We start from the raw sequence: 17,016 nt of genomic DNA, 5'->3' as shown, positions 1-17,016 counted from the left end.
TGGTCTATTGGGAGGTCAACACCAGCCTGTAAATTGAGTCAGGGTCTCGCAAACTAGTGGTTGAAAGTATCAGCATCAATCCATGCCAGATCCTTGCTTTAGAAGGTGCTGACAAGCATGTGCTGACTGCAGGACTATCCTACCCCGGCATTTCGACTTGGACATAGCTGTATGCAGTTGGGTTATCCTCAGTCTCTCCCTCCTTCTGTAGACCAGAATGATTTATTCAAAACAAGCAATAGTTTCATAGTCAGGTTTATTGCTTGTAAATACTTGTAAATCAATGTAGATAAATCACAACATTGGATGGAATGAATTAGTATCACACATTTGCAATGGGCTCCATTGGTAGGATCATTTGATGATGAATTAAGAATGTTTCACAACACAAACAAATTCTACATGGGCGGCATTATTGCAAGATAACTTGTCAACAACATATAAAACACCAGTATCAACATATATACAGAAAATAAAAGACAGAAAACTGCAATGCCACCCAACAACAAAAAATGAATTCCCCATCAGGAGGCCATCACAACCAGTGTCAAGAAAACCAATGACTGTTCCAAATTAGTCGTTTAAACAGAGCCTCTCCCCTTGCCTTTGTGCTAATGAAGGGCCGCAGTGTGCTTGCTGTAACTTAACAATCTAATCACACATTAAAAAAATAAGTACGGATTGATTTTAAGCCATTTTTGTCCAAGCAAAGATGGTAATAAGCTCTTTGGTGATGAATGTGAGCTGTGGCCTAATCAAATTCTGAGTGAAAATAGCTTGATCAGTCAAAGGATGGCAATTATCCTCTATATATTTTCAGCTTTGACTTGTATATGACGATGTGATTTATTGCATCCGTTCGTTTATGTTATTTTTGCAATAAATTAGTTTTTCTGGGGGAAAAACCCAAACCCTTTTTCTAAATTTTCGTATTTGATTCATAGCAAACAAACTGCAACACCTGGACATTAGTGGTTTTGGATAAACACATTTTAATGCATGTCACCAAATGGGTGGACGTAATCTTGGACTGAGGTAAGCAATAAGGAAGCAACCTGATATTCTGAGGAGAATTTTATCAACAAAAATTATCCCAGTAAATGCTTGAAAATATAATGACGCTTCAGACGGCTGAATAAAAGAAATTGTCTGCCACAAAAACTACATTGTTGCCAGTTGTTGTTTTTCCAAAAGATATTCATGCTTATATCGGTAGTTTTAATGGTCACTCCCTTAACGGCAAAATTTGAATGACTGATATATATCTAACTCAGACTTTATGAGTAAACATCCAATGAGGACATCATTAACGTTCCTCCAAGTCCTTAATGAAGACTCGTGTGAAGACAGTAGGTGTCTAATAGGTGAGACATGATACAATACACGAGCAACATGTTCATGATCATGACAACCACCCAAGTGTGCAGATCGCTGTAGGTTTCTAACCTCCAACAGCTCACCAACATTGAGATAATCAACAACATTTCTAAAACCCATCAACAATTAGATAATCAATGACTCGTTTCTAACAACCATCAACATTGAAATAATCAATGACAATATAAAACCACACTCTCCAATCAGGTAATATGAGAAATGTACATAGCTTCAATGTCCAGTTTCTATAGCAACAACCAAAACAAGACAGTAGAATGGCTTATTGAGAAGATGTGGTAGTGATCTACCCCAGGACATCTCTGGCGGCCTGATGATCATTTAGTGGAGGAAAGCATGGGCTGGCCAGAATCAGTGAACATCAATAAAACACATGGCACTCAGGGGGAACTTTTAAGATCATTAAAAACATTAATTGAAGAGAGCCTTTTGGGAGGATAGCCCCGTCTTCTAATAAACATTAAATGACTACTGTGTTTTCTGAAATTATGTTTGTCATTTATTAAAAAAATGTAGCAATTGGTTCAATTCTAAATGCTTGAGACAGCACTAGTTGGGAATGACTTTCCCTCAGAAACAGTGAGTAAGTGAGTATGGTTTTACGACGCTTTTACCAATATTCCAGCAATATCACGGCGGGGGACACCAGAAATGGGCTTCACACATTGTACCCATGTCGGGAATCGAACCCGGGTCTTCGGCATGACGAGCGAACGCTTTAACCACTAGGCTACCCTACCACCCCCCTCACTCAGAAACAAAATCAATGTGCTAATCATGATGTCTCCTTAATCGGCTTTTGGTCATCTGAAAAGTTTTTTCTCACTCAAATTTAAATTTCTTAAAATAAACAAAAATATCATTTTCACTCTTCACAAATATTCTGTTATTGCTTGAGACAGACTTATTTCGAAAATAGCGGTTAATAAAAAATAAAAATAAATCCAAATTATTATTTTTTTAAATTTGAAACACAGAAGCTCTACCATTACACAATTCTGAGTTACAATTAAAAAATACCAAGGTACTTCTACCATTACATAATTCAGAGTTACAATTAAAAACTACCAAGGTAAGAGCCGGTATGGATTGTTATTTCAGGAGTGAAATTAATTATGGCTATGTCAGAATATCAATAATTGGCCCTCCAAGGAATACACTTCACTGCGTATCAAGTGTTGCTCACTCCACTGGAACCCGTGAAGATCTGGGTTAGAAAAGGTCTTCAGCAACCCATGGTTGTCACAAGAGGTGACTAACCAAGAGGCGACTTACGGGATCAGGTGGTCAGGCTCGCTGACTTGGTTTAATGCATGTCATCGTATCCCAATTGCGTGGATCGATGCTCATGATGTCACTCACTGGATTGTGTGGTCCTGGTTTGATCACTTAAGGACCACAGTCATATAGCTGAACTATCGCCCAGTGTGGCGTTAAACAACAAACAAACAACGTCTTTCAAATAAAAACAAAAGAAATACTGAGCTACGCAAAATTCTATTCTCACTGACCAAAGCCAAGCTGATTGGTTAACAAAAATCACTGAACCGTAAAATCAAAACAGCTTTGCCTTATATACTGTATGTGTGACTGTATAACATGTTTGATGCACAGGGAAGTCGGGTGAAATATAGAAAAATGATATTACACATCTTAGGCACGCCATAACCTATGTGGGTTCGAATCCTCATGAGCATCGATCCACGCAATTGGGATAGAATGACATGCATCAACCAAGTCAGCGAACCTGATCCCTCAATCCCATTTATTTAGACATTGTTTGGGTCACTTGGAGCAGTTAAAAAAAATATTCGCCAATACGGCATAAAATGCAGAATGTTTAGTATTTGTACCATGTCATATCAGATTTTGAGTAGGCGTTGTTCTTAAGGAAATTGCAGATTGCAATGACCAGAGTCCACCTACAATGCATTTGCAAGGATTTTTCTAGACCTACTCAGAGGCTTATATTCAGAATCAAGTCTGCAGCAAATGATAGAACAAATTTTCAATTTGAATTAAAGATTTCCCAATTCCTCAGAATTTACGAAAATAAGAACATTAAAATAATCCAATTTTGAACAGTATCAAGATTTTGTCCCCCTCTGCTGACCAAGGGCACTTAGTTTGGAATCTGCAATAAATCCCTGATCTGATCAATAATTATTTTCAAACTTAATATACTTAACAAAATGTTAATCATGTAATCTAGTAATGATCATGATGAATATGTTGTGGATATTTTTATGTGGTCAGAAAGAAAATAAATATACCGGTATTCAACAATTTTATTTTGTTGTCAGATTGTTGCTGTTTACTCTGGTCAGGTCGAAAACTTCAAAAAATATATAAAATGTTGCCTGATCAGGATTGCTCATGTAAAACAATACCACTTAATGATTGCATATGACAAGAAACAGGCACAAAAGGGTATTCTCTCGACAAAAGTGGTATGCACCTAACTGGAGGTGTATCCATACCCTATTACAATTAATAACTCAACAATTAATAACATAATAATCAACAGTATATATAATCCCTGAAAATTAAAAATCCATCTGCAGATGTTCATCCTGATTCTCTGTTTCCACTTATGAGTGACTAGAATAGTATAATAAACACTACAATGTGGAAATGCTCATCAAACAGAAAAATGAATAAAACAAAACAACATCTCAAGACTGAGACAATATTGCACAGAATCAAACATGTTAAAAACAACCAATAAAATCATGTATGAACAATGAAAAACGCTTAGAGTAGCCAGTCCATAGTCCGAGGATGAGGAACATATTTGTTGATGTATGACGGGGTTCGTCATTCCTACGACACACGGTGTATACTTGTAGCCACCTAGACTTCTTGCACTGTACTCACATTACACTGACATCCCACAGAAATACTTTTCTGATTGTAGGTTAACATCAACATAAAATTCCAAAGTAGAACAAAGTAGAAATTTTGTCTAAGTGTCTCCCTGTCTAGTCCAGGGCCCCGTTTCACAAAGCAATCGTAGCACAAAGACAATCGTAACTTCCATACTTTAACATAGACTTACGACAGTCGTAGTGCTACGATCACTTTGTAAAACATGCCCCAGGCCCTGTTCTGGATGGGTGCAATCATGGTATCCATACAATGGAAAGTACTCCGTAACCAATGTTCATTAATGCAGCAGATATCACTTAATATCAGTAGAACAAAAGAAAACAAGAAAAGTTTCATGAGTATAAAAAATCCTGCAAGATGTTTCTGGCACTTGAGAAACAGGCAATCCATTTCTTCAGCCTTGAAAGAAGACATAACAACAAGGAGCCAATTTCCCTGGCAAGTCTCTTGCATTTTCTTATGAATTATGCTAAATAAATATTTAAATAAAAAGAATGTCAAAATTTGTGGTGTCTAAACTGGTGTTAGATAAACCTAGTACCGGGGTATGCACTTGTTTTACTACAAATGTAGTTTGTGAAACCATGGCAACATAGCACTCTGTCATGCTTTCAAAGTTCAATGACATATACTCTGTCAATGGAAAATGGTTTATCTACAATAAACGTCAATGTTATGATTCAATGAATGATGTGAATTTCAAATTTCTGTGATCATATTGTTAGGCTATACTGCTGATGTCATATACAGGAAAATGTGGTCACTCTCACAAGTGACACTTGATTTGACATCTTTGAAACCAAACTGTTTCTAACTGAAACAGCAGCAGCAGCAGCAGCAGCAGCAGCAGCAGCAGCAGAAGACAGCAAACAAGCCATCAGCCCCCCAGCTACAGCCTGATGTGAAACGTACTGAAACAAATATATATACGAATATGATACGAGTTGAGGGAATGGGTTTTAAGATGTTTAACTTCTTTTAACAATTTAGGAGCTATACAAGATGTCAGATTAATGGGGAAGGAAAGCACAAAGTGATACTGGTGGAACCAACAAGCTCTGGCAAGGAAACTACAGACCGAGTATCGAGTGTTGGTTAAGAACCTTGCCCCCTTTATTATTTCTTTGTTAGTTTGTTGATTGATGCCGCTATCAGCAATATTCCAGCTACATGATGGTAGCCTGTAAACAATAAAATCTGGACCAGACAATCCAGTGATTGATATACTGAAGTGTGAGCCACATCGTGGGGTCAGGGACATCCTATCAACCAAGTCACTGAGCCTGACCACCCGATCCATCTGGCTGACTCTTACGACCGGCATCCCCATTGCGTAAATCAATGGTCATCATGTCAATCACTGGTCCAGACTCAATTATTTACAGACTGCCATCATATAGCTGGAATATAGCTGAGTGCGGTGTTAAACAAACAAACAAAATCTTACAACCAGCAAAGCTTGCTGGGGACCAATTCTAACATGGAACCCCTACAAGGGTCACAGTCAATTAAGTTGGACTTAATGCAAGTGGACTTTACTTTGCAATATAGTGAGATAATTCTTTCCTTGCTTTCTCTGCATCAAGTATTTTTATTATTTTGTGATAAAAGCATCATGATGATGCTGATGTCTAATAATAAGGGATGTGAAATAAGGGATGGATCAAAGACAAAGACAAAGTCAGTGCTCTTGGTAAAGATTTCAAATAAAAATTAACCACACTTTTATTTACTCTTACATTCCTACAGAGAATAAATGTATCCAAGAGGGGTGGCTGAAAGTTTCAGCCTCTGACCCTATTGTACACCCTCAACAGTTTCCCTGTATTAACGACCATGCTGGCTTGGTGTCAACATTAGGGGATGATGTTCCTTCCTTTTGCCACTGTTAGAGGGGGCTTGGGAGGTCAAGTGACGAAAAGAGAGCCTCAAAGAGGACACACGATCAGGAAGACCTTCAACTGCCACCAAGAAGGAAACTGTTGATATGTTACATAATATGATTACAGATGATTGACGACTCCCCACACATCACATAGCCAGGACTGAAGGCATCACTCATGGGTGAGTTGAGAACATTCTGGGGAATGAGCTGGGCATGACAAAGCATGGAATGTTTCAGCATGCTGGGTTCCAAGGCTTCTGACTCCTGATCAGAAACATTCCAGGTTCATCATCTCTCATCAGGAATTACAATGCCTAGAAGCAACCGAAGCTGATTTTGTCAAGCGATTTGCAACCATGGATGTGATTTGGTGTTCACCCCTTTCAGCCAGAGTCTACACAACAGTCAAAGCAGTGGAAACATGTCACATCTCCTCCACAGAAGCAAAGTCTGTTCCATCAGCTGAAAGATGATGGCTTCAGTTTTCTGGAACTCCAAAGGAATCCTACTGGTGGACTATCTTCCAAATGGTCGTACCATTAATGGCCAATATTATGCTAATCTGCTTATAGGCAACTGTGTGAGAATATCAAGGCTAAACATCATGGAAAACTCACAAAGGTGTGTTGTTCCACCAGGACAGTGCACCCTGTGACCTGCGCACAAGTGTTGTAGCCATGGACAGTGCACCCTGTGACCTACCACACGTGTTGTAGCCATGGACAGTGCACCCTGTGACCTACCACAAGTGTTGTAGCCATGGACAGTGCACCCTGTGACCTACCACAAGTGTTGTAGCCATGGACAGTGCACCCTGTGACCTACCACAAGTGTTGTAGCCATGGACAGTGCACCCTGTGACCTGCCACAAGGGTTGTAGCCATGGACAGTGCACCCTGTGACCTGCCACAAGGGTTGTAGCCATGGACAGTGCACCCTGTGACCTACCACAAGTGTTGTAGCCATGGACAGTGCACCCTGTGACCTGCCACAAGGGTTGTAGCCATGGACAGTGCACCCTGTGACCTACCACAAGTGTTGTAGCCATGGACAGTGCACCCTGTGACCTACCACAAGGGTTGTAGCCATGGACAGTGCACCCTGTGACCTGCCACAAGGGTTGTAGCCATGGACAGTGCACCCTGTGACCTACCACAAGTGTTGTAGCCATGGACAGTGCACCCTGTGACCTACCACAAGGGTTGTAGCCATGGACAGTGCACCCTGTGACCTGCCACAAGTGTTGTAGCCATGGACAGTGCACCCTGTGACCTACCACACGTGTTGTAGCCATGGACAGTGCACCCTGTGACCTACCACAAGTGTTGTAGCCATGGACAGTGCACCCTGTGACCTACCACAAGTGTTGTAGCCATGGACAGTGCACCCTGTGACCTACCACAAGTGTTGTAGCCATGGACAGTGCACCCTGTGACCTGCCACAAGGGTTGTAGCCATGGACAGTGCACCCTGTGACCTGCCACAAGGGTTGTAGCCATGGACAGTGCACCCTGTGACCTACCACAAGTGTTGTAGCCATGGACAGTGCACCCTGTGACCTGCCACAAGGGTTGTAGCCATGGACAGTGCACCCTGTGACCTACCACAAGTGTTGTAGCCATGGACAGTGCACCCTGTGACCTACCACAAGGGTTGTAGCCATGGACAGTGCACCCTGTGACCTGCCACAAGGGTTGTAGCCATGGACAGTGCACCCTGTGACCTACCACAAGTGTTGTAGCCATGGACAGTGCACCCTGTGACCTACCACAAGGGTTGTAGCCATGGACAGTGCACCCTGTGACCTACCACAAGTGTTGTAGCCATGGACAGTGCACCCTGTGACCTGCCACAAGGGTTGTAGCCATGGACAGTGCACCCTGTGACCTACCACAAGTGTTGTAGCCATGGACAGTGCACCCTGTGACCTACCACACGTGTTGTAGCCATTGACAGTGCACCCTGTGACCTACCACAAGTGTTGTAGCCATGGACAGTGCACCCTGTGACCTACCACAAGTGTTGTAGCCATGGACAGTGCACCCTGTGACCTACCACAAGTGTTGTAGCCATGGCTGCAATGCCTGACTGTGGCTTTGAACATCCTCCATCCTCACCAGATTTGGTACGGTCAGATTTCCTCCTCTTCTGATTATTATGATGATGATGTCATCAGTTCTACTGTGGAGGATTCTTTACACCACCAGCAGGAATCCTTCTACACCAGTGGGATCCAGGCATTCAAGCACAGTTGGCAGAAGAGTGTAGACCTCAGAGGGGATTATGTTGAAAAAAAATTAGCTACCAACTCCATCAATGCAGTCCATTTTAGAACTTTTCAGCCACCTTTTCTATGTCCCCCCACCGGAACTTGATCCTAACATCTAAACTAAAGCTACCAAAACACGATGTACACACATGGACTTGCTACTGCGTCATTTCTACATCAACTCACTTGAGGAAGTCTGGAGCTCGAGAGATGACATGTTCAAACTCAATGTATGACAATGATCCGTCATCATCTAAATCAGTTTCCTCCAGCACCTGCACAGGAGAAGAAACATGTCAATAGCAGACATGTCAGTGGGCTCATAAAATGCTGATATAATGTTAACCCTTCAACTCACTCACTAATATTATCCCTATCGACACCATATGGCTGAGATGAATCTGATATAACATTTAACTTTCAACTCAATTACTAAATATCATCCAGAATATTTTGTAAAAATAATAGAACTATTGTTTTGAAACTGTGGGACATTGACTGAAGTGAAAGTTTTTTTGTTTGTATAAGCTGATGACACAAGGAATCTACGATAACATGCCTAAACACCGACAGGCAGTATACCTTGAATGACCTGATTGTCTTATTGCCATGGTACGCTGCAATTAACAGCTCAGATAGAAGGAATAGTCCAAAAACATCTAGCATGTATACACTGACATTACCATGTATTACAGCACAACTATAGCCAGTAAAAGAAGCAGTCATAAAATATGCTGTGGGAGCATCGGTGTCTGAGTGGGTCAGATCGCTGAGTTTGTGTGCTGGTGATTAGGTGCCTCACTCTGGCAGTGTGGGTTCAAATCCTGAATAGGACTCAACCCAAAAAAGTGCTAGAATCTGTACTTTACTGAGAAAGTGTTATCCCAAATATAACATTTGTAACATTTGACCACTTCTTTATGGCATTGTGTATTCATAAAATATGCAATTTAGCAGAAACTCCTCAGCGTAATTCCGGAGTGTCCTTTATAACAAGCAGCCACCTCATTCACTGGACTCACAGTTCAACATGCCAGGTCAGAAATCTTTCAAATTGTAAACCAAATCTCTCTTTATAAGGTAGCTTCTACTTGACTTGATCAAGAGATCCTTCCTCAGCTAAGGGCCATAATCCGTGATATTAATTGCAGTGCTGCCACCTACACCTGTTTCTAGGATGACTGGATAGTACTCACAGGAGAACTTTAATAAGTGAAATCATAACACTGTTTATCTAACCTTGTCCACAACAAACGTGACCTCCTCTGTGGAAAGTTCCTTTCCCGACAGACAAAACAATGTCTTCTCCAGATCCTCTCGGTTCAAATAGTTGTCGCCATCAAAATCTGAGTAAAGGAAGTTCAGTCAGATGTTTTTTTCAGAATTAATATAACTAAAAGGAGGATTTGCTAAGTATCAATTAGAGTAATAGGGATCCAACCTCTCGTGTTACTTGGCATAACCTGGTGAAGATTCCACTTTAGAATTGGCCTTCAGCAACCCATGTTTGCCATAAGAGGTATCTTTAAACAGGATCAGGTAATTAGGCTCACTGACTTGGTTGATGCATGTCATCATATCCCAATTGCGTAGATTGATGCTCATGATGTCAATCACTGGATGGGCTGGTTTACACTTGATTAGGTGTTGACTGCTGTCATACAGCTGGAGTATTGCTGAGTGCAGCGTTAAACAACAAACAAACTTGGCATACATTTACTATGTCCTTCTAAGAAGTGTAATCTCCATCTAACAACACTGGTGTTACTGTACCATAGATCCGGAACGCGTAGACCGTCTTGATGTCTCGAGGTGCCGCCTCACTGAAGATGGAGAACATGTCCAGGAAATCATCGAATGACATGCTTCCGCTGCCGTCCTCCGAGAACACCTCACAGATGCGGCGCTTGAACGGATTCTCCTGCAAGAGGATCATGATCAATGATGAGTCACTCTACAATGTCTACAAGTCTACACTAATTTGACTAAAGAAGGCCATCAGAAATATTCAAAGGCCTAAAGCAAAAACCTGAAATGATATCGGGGATATGTTACGTAAGTAGGTCACAATGATTGAATGAAAGTACCACATCTAACTACCAGTATATCTTGATTAAACATATATCACAAAACATAAAAAATAGACTTCAGGGGTATCTTGGCTGGGTCAGACCGCCACATCTAGCTTAGGGACTCTGACACACTTCTGTTTACAAACTATAAGTCACAGAAGTATTATTTGCTATGCACTTGGGACTGAACATGGTGTAGAGTTATCTTGTTTTCTAGCACATATTACAATCTTTGAAAGATGAAAAAATTTAGACGAAAGGCGTTAAATTAGAAGAGCTGACACTCAGCTGTTTGTTTACAAAACACTTGATGCAAGTAGCTGTCTGTGACTTTGGCCACTAATTGGAAGTCTGGCTCTAGAACAAAGACTGTAACCTTACGTAATAGTACTAGCAGTGCATATTAACTAATACCTTGTACATGTATATTGGACATGATGTCAAGTGACAACTTAAGGCTTACAGAAGTATGAAGGGTTAGTGGCTGGATAAAAAGCTGACTATATTGAGGAGATATGCAATGTAGAACAGGGCAGATCTAGCTGTATATGGTACCAAACATGTAGTGTGTGTCTGTATCTGCGTGTCTCTGTGTGTCTGTTTGTGTGTGTCTGTGTGTGAGAATAGTTTTGAAACAGTTTTCTTAGTTTCTTTCTATTGTGCTTTCTGCCCCAAACGACCATGAAATACATACTTTTCTCTAAATATTAGCTTCTGCAATTACATGGCCATTAATCAGAGGTAGAATTGTGATTTGAAACCTCTAATCATGCTTATTGACCCAAGGGGGACTTTACCATATTTATCTTTCAACAACGTGTTCCCCATTCCTCTCTGCTTCAGCAGGTTTGACACAAATGAAATCTATTAAAAGTGTGACAAAACTTATGGCTGGTTGGAGAGTATTCCTGTTCCTCTGCCAACAGCCTACCTTCAGCTCTGACATGTTTTCTATGGTGTCCACGGGGATCTTGAGTGTCCTCGTCTCGTTACCAGTCATGTCAAAAGGAATCTGATCAGGATCCAGCATCTGGAAGCGTTTGAACACCCTGCACAAACACACAGGTAATGTTATTCAATGAAGAAAATACAGACAGGATTCCCAATGACTTGTATTAGGGTGCCAATGACAGAGTTAATGTTAGTTCCCGGCACCCAAGGGTCACACATTACATGAAGCCAGTGATATATACCTTCACACATGCAATCTGGACAATATGAAATGATGACATGAAAGCACTCAAAGAAGAATATTATTTACAAAATAAATTTACAAACAGAGGATTATCAATTTCGATGAAAACATGGAAAGGTAGGGGTCAAACTAAGTATCAAACTTATGCTCATGGTGTTGTTATGCTTATGTGTTTCTGCATCATACATATCATATACATTAGGAATAAAAAAATATGTAAAATATGAATGCAATACAGAAACACACTCGGGCTATAATCTCTCTCTTTGTGTCTGACGATGGGTCAAATATTCTTGTAACTGGCACACTTTCTTAGACTGTCTTACAGTCCCTCTGTCACCCACCCCCTTTTGGTACTCCGGATGCCGAGCTCTGCTCAGAGGGATTCTGGATGCTGCATAGTCTGTCTCACAGTCCCTGAAATATAGTATTTTGCTTTCTGCCCAGCCCTTACTGTAATGCTAGAGTGAAACTGATTTTCCAGTTTCTAAATCTCCCATCTCGATGGGGCTCCTTTTCAATATAAATGGTGTTGTTTGTTTGTTTCTATTAAAATCATACATTTTCAGAGATTAAAGGTTAGTCTTCATCTTTCTATCCCTGTAAGGCCTATCCAAAAAATATGTTTGGTACCTATTACATGGAAAAATAAAAGAGGGAAGGTAGGTTGGAAAATTATTGTATTTTCTCAAATATTTTATGTATGGCACATCTATCACTTAAAGTCTCTTGCTGTTGCATGGATGACAACAAAAACTTTCTACGCCAACATGTCAGATATACAATCAACCTTTAAACAGGGAAAAAGAATTTATTGAAACATGTTGAAATCATATTGTCAGCACTGAACAAAATGATGAAAAACATCAAGATAGGGTCGGGGGAATGTCTTATTTAATAAGTAAAATAAGGTAGGATCGGGAGTAAACTGTAGGTAGGGTCGAGTAACCAGATCCAAGCATATTTTTTTATACGCTTGAGGTAACCATAGATGAGGAAAAAACAATACTGTTCTTGATGATGTTATTATACAAACAGGAGGTGTTTTCCATGACAACGCTGACTCTAATGACATTCAGTAAATATTTTACCTCAAAATCTCTTTCCTCGTAAAAAATGTGCAGTCCTGAAAATCAAATTAGAAAGTTATCTTGGAGGGAACTGTCAGCGAATGATGCTATAATCATCACCAGGTTTTTGGGTGCTTATTCACTCGAACAGACAGAAAGGCTGTCAGTGAAAACAGACCAGCACCAAAATGGACAATTTCACAGATATGTAATCCAGAAAATAACCAGGTTCTAAATGTTTTTCTATTTTGTATCCGACTCAAACATACTTGTATATGACTTAAGATGTGTTGTTTGGTTTCAATCAAATATCTAAATGGTCCATTTTGACTAACAGTCGTCTGTTTTTACCAGACAAATGGGCCATTTTGACTAAATCATCTGGTCAATTTTGACTGGCACATGACACAATTGTATGAAGTATTTATCACATCAAAGGTTATAAATAAGTGAGCATAATACTGCTTCAACAAAGTTCAAACATTTTATTAGTGACAATAGTCACTCCATAACAGCAACTCCATGTGGAAGTAAAGGCTGAGGTTACACCTGTTGCAGACATCTTATCATAATTGTACCATTTTGAAACCTACAACTACAGTCAAACCTCATTGTGTTCAACATGGATGGTGTCTCGAACTCACCTTCCGATCCCTGAAAACTCCTTCCATATTTATCATCATTTACACTTGGGTCTGGCAAACTGGATGTGTTGAGTTCTTGGTTGTCTCAAACTCATTTAAGCATAAAATTCCCCTGATGACTCAAACAGTTCAAATAAGAAAATAATGTCCACACACCCATATTCGTCAAACTTTCAACTCGTTTCTCTCACAATTGACTGACCCACTGCAATTGATGGCATTACATCGAAGGTTGGATGCTTTCAAATAACATGCCAGTATCCAATCGATCCCAATAACAAGTATACCTTACATCATTGTAAATCAAAGTCGCAAGCTGATTTAAACGGTATACACACCGGCTGTAAGTTACGGAAGCGTTCTCACATGACTGCCGTCGACACGTGAAAATTGAGAAATGAGTAAAACCGATTAAGACTATGTTAGCGAATCTACTTTTCGAGCGAGGACTTATTCAACGCCACCAATCCAGAGAGCGACAGTGACATCGATGCCACACCTAACTTGCCACCCCCTTCACCACCAGCAATCTGGGCTCTGCAATTTATGACATAATGTACGCCTTGAAATCTAGTGCTGCATTTAGACCTCAGAGATCATTCTTGAAAGTAATGAAATGGGCCTTGGGCCCCTGCTGCTTAATTTCAGGGGGCCCTTGCCACCTTGTAATAATCTCTCACACATGATGTTTGGAATTCGAATTCACTTTGTTGGTTGTCTCCAACCCCAGATAACTCGAACTTTTTTCCAGGTCCTCACGAGTTTGACACGAGGTTCGACTTTACAAGCTTGTGTATGGTGCTGACAACAAAAGATCAGAACAACATCGCAACATGAACCGACAATCAGTGGAACCTGAAATGTCTATTGTATGAGACATTCCACACTGAGTTAGGGAGCCATGTCAGAATATGTCCGCCACTACTTTCTCAAGGATCAAAGGATAAAGTTGGGTTTCCCCTACACTAACCAAACAAAACTAACCCTAAGGATTAATAATATTTATCATATAATGGGTAGGCGATCGAGTCAGAATAAACCATCAGGAATCTGGATAAACTACAGGGATAATTGCTATCATTATCAAAAGAACAGTCTAATATACTAAAAATCAGTGTCTAACTGTGACGTAGCTAAGGTATTTTATAAGTTTTGGCAACTTTGGAGATATAAATTTCGAAACAATTTTGCGAGGGCATGAGGCTTAGCCAAGCGGGATCAGTAGCCATATCTGTGCTTGTAGACCTCTGCGGCTTGAAACCTTCTCCACAAATGAAATAGTTGGATTCGGCCGAAATATGTTTGAATTGTTACCTTGTTTCGTTTTGTCGCTGTGTGTACATCTGACTACACTTTTTAACGTTATGACAGGACAGACCGACTGTCAACGTCTGACCGTGGCCGTGACGTCTCATAGACTAGGGTTAGAGTAGCTTCCCTTTGACAAAGGGCAGTTACTCTAGCGGACAGACCGATGGATTGCGAAAGGCAATTAAAAACAACTGTTGTTTTGCGTATATGTTGCTTCGCTACTGTATAAGAAACATATTTCAGTTGGAACTATATTGGCTACTGTCACTGTCCGACTGACACATCACTTACCCAGTGACATAATAAATATTAATGTGCCCATTCCAGGAAATCTCGCAATGTTTCGGTAATGTTTGTGAGAGAGGGAAAGCGATTTTAAAGCACAGAATTAAAGAATGACATTATATGATCAAGAGGATATCACGCTTGTGGGGATGGTAAATATCCTGTATTAGGAATAAACACAATGTATTTTAAAGCAAAGGAATACAATGTTTAGTCCTAATACCATCCCCAAACACAGTCGCGTGATAACCTCTATGTGTCCTGTTTATGAAATACATAAATGTGTAACATAAGTATGTACACATAACCTATTTTCAAATATATCTCGTTTTTATTTGTGCCGGATGAACTGCAATGTTGCCAAAGTGTCCACTATTTGGACTTAACACGTTTTAATTTAACTTCATAAATGTCCAAGATGTGCCCCTTTCCCAGTATTTTGTTGACAGTCGACATTGTTACAATGAAGAATCGCACACTGTCACTTGCCTGATATGCTTCTAACTGCTCCTCGGTGAATGTCGTGGCTTTGTTCCCCATGTTGATGATTAATAATCACAACAATCCGTCACATTCACTTGATAATGATACACCTGGTTTGATAGTTTCTACATCTCCTCCTCCCCAGTCGATGACATGCCCATTTTGAACATCTCTGTCTAATTTTGTTTATACTGGAAGCAGTGCATATCGAATGGGCTCGACGGAATTATCCGATCTCTTCCGAATGAGTTGTTTGCCGTAAGCCGATATTCATTGTCGTAAAAAGCAATGACCAATCACGTGGGAATCACCAGTGTATGCGGAGTATGCAGTTTGTTTTGGAAGTTCCTAATAAAGGGAACAAATGGGTCTGATATTTGAAATCATACCAATGCTCACTCATTCTCCAATGCCACAGTAACGACATCACAACGTTGCCATGGGAACAAGATTAAATTTCCTCCAGTTACGTTTTCCAAGTTAAATATGTTAAAACTGCTTATTTGTATGAGAATATCGTTTAAATTAATGGATATTGTAAAGTTTGATTTAATTTTTGATCAATGTGCCTCTATTTTCGATATTAATCATTATTAAGTACAAAGGTCCTATCATTTGCATGTCTCATCAGTTTTCAAATATCGACCACACCACTCCGCCCTTTGCTAAATGAGTATCTTTATGACACCACATTTCTCATCATTTTGCTCATTTTTATCTTGTGCTTTACTTCTATTGTTTTCGAACATATTAGAACAACACGTTAGAATAAGATGTTTCGAAACAGGCAGTAACTGTGGTCTGACGTCGCATCGACGCGGTCCTTTATGACTGCTTCATCAACCTTCTCGTTTCAACAATACGGGTGTAGTGAGGGGAAATGGGGATTAACGTCGCGTCCAAGATTATTGCATTTATATAGCGACGTGCATGTACGTGTGTGTTTGTGTGGCTGCTTGGTGCCGATTTATAGTGCTACCTCACTGAGATACCATGCCGCAGTTAAACATGAATATCCCACTCAGACACAATAAACGGACTCCTTGTTTTAGCCCCTTAACGCAGAGCGTCAGACAGGGTAACAACAAGTACCATCTTTTAACGTCTTTTGGTATGACGCGGCCGGGGATCGAACCCCGGACCTTCCGCTCTCCGGGCGGACGCTCTACTACTAGACCACGGAGGTGGTCTTCAACAATACGTGCTGGGCTGAGATGACATAAATAGGTTATCACAATCTGAAAAAACGGTGACACCTAAAGAAAGAGGACAGTGTGCTATGTCTTAAAAATTATTCCTTTATAATTATGATGTTGTTGTTAAATAACAACTAATAAAGAATACTATAAAAGATGAGCAATTACAATATTAGACTATTTCAGGTTTTTGGAGTTTAGAAGCTGATATATACTCTTCAAAAAATGAAACGCAATACGGTATATTTGGCCATAAAAGCAAAATAACGGACCAAGAGGTGCAAAATGAAGAGGTTTAATATGTTATAGTGTCAGTGACAAA

General features: G+C 40.2%; 1 protein-coding gene across 1 annotated transcript; it reads right to left on the bottom strand.

Annotated features, from left to right (window-relative positions):
• Window positions 1-2,299: 2,299 nt before the first annotated feature.
• LOC139479370 (calcium and integrin-binding family member 2-like) lies at window positions 2,300-15,658 on the bottom strand. The gene is made up of 7 exons (XM_071262257.1): window positions 15,505-15,658; window positions 12,797-12,831; window positions 11,442-11,559; window positions 10,212-10,359; window positions 9,678-9,784; window positions 8,625-8,713; window positions 2,300-5,195 (listed from the first exon to the last, which is right to left on the bottom strand). Exons 1-7 carry the CDS (start codon window positions 15,553-15,555, stop codon window positions 5,174-5,176), a joined length of 570 nt encoding a protein of 189 aa, XP_071118358.1. The 5' UTR covers window positions 15,556-15,658; the 3' UTR covers window positions 2,300-5,173.
• Between the last annotated feature and the right edge of the window lie 1,358 nt (window positions 15,659-17,016).

The sequence above is a fragment of the Haliotis cracherodii genome, unplaced genomic scaffold (assembly GCF_022045235.1).
Source record: "Haliotis cracherodii isolate W230 unplaced genomic scaffold, xgHalCrac1.p SCAF_1, whole genome shotgun sequence".
Taxonomy (NCBI): domain Eukaryota; kingdom Metazoa; phylum Mollusca; class Gastropoda; order Lepetellida; family Haliotidae; genus Haliotis; species Haliotis cracherodii.
This window is presented reverse-complemented; position numbering and strand designations above follow the sequence as displayed.

What these genes read in the sequence shown, in the direction of transcription:
- LOC139479370 (XM_071262257.1), bottom strand. Translation starts at nt 15,555, where the DNA reads ATGGGGAACAAAGCCACGACATTCACCGAGGAGCAGTTAGAAGCATAT. An exon ending in CTACGCGTTCCGGATCTATG is followed by an intron (nt 9,785 to 10,211) that starts GTACAGTAACAC and finishes TCCTTTACTCAG; the next exon opens with ATTTTGATGGCGACAACTAT. An exon ending in CGAGCTCCAGACTTCCTCAA is followed by an intron (nt 5,196 to 8,624) that starts GTGAGTTGATGT and finishes TATTTGTTTCAG; the next exon opens with TACGTTTCACATCAGGCTGT.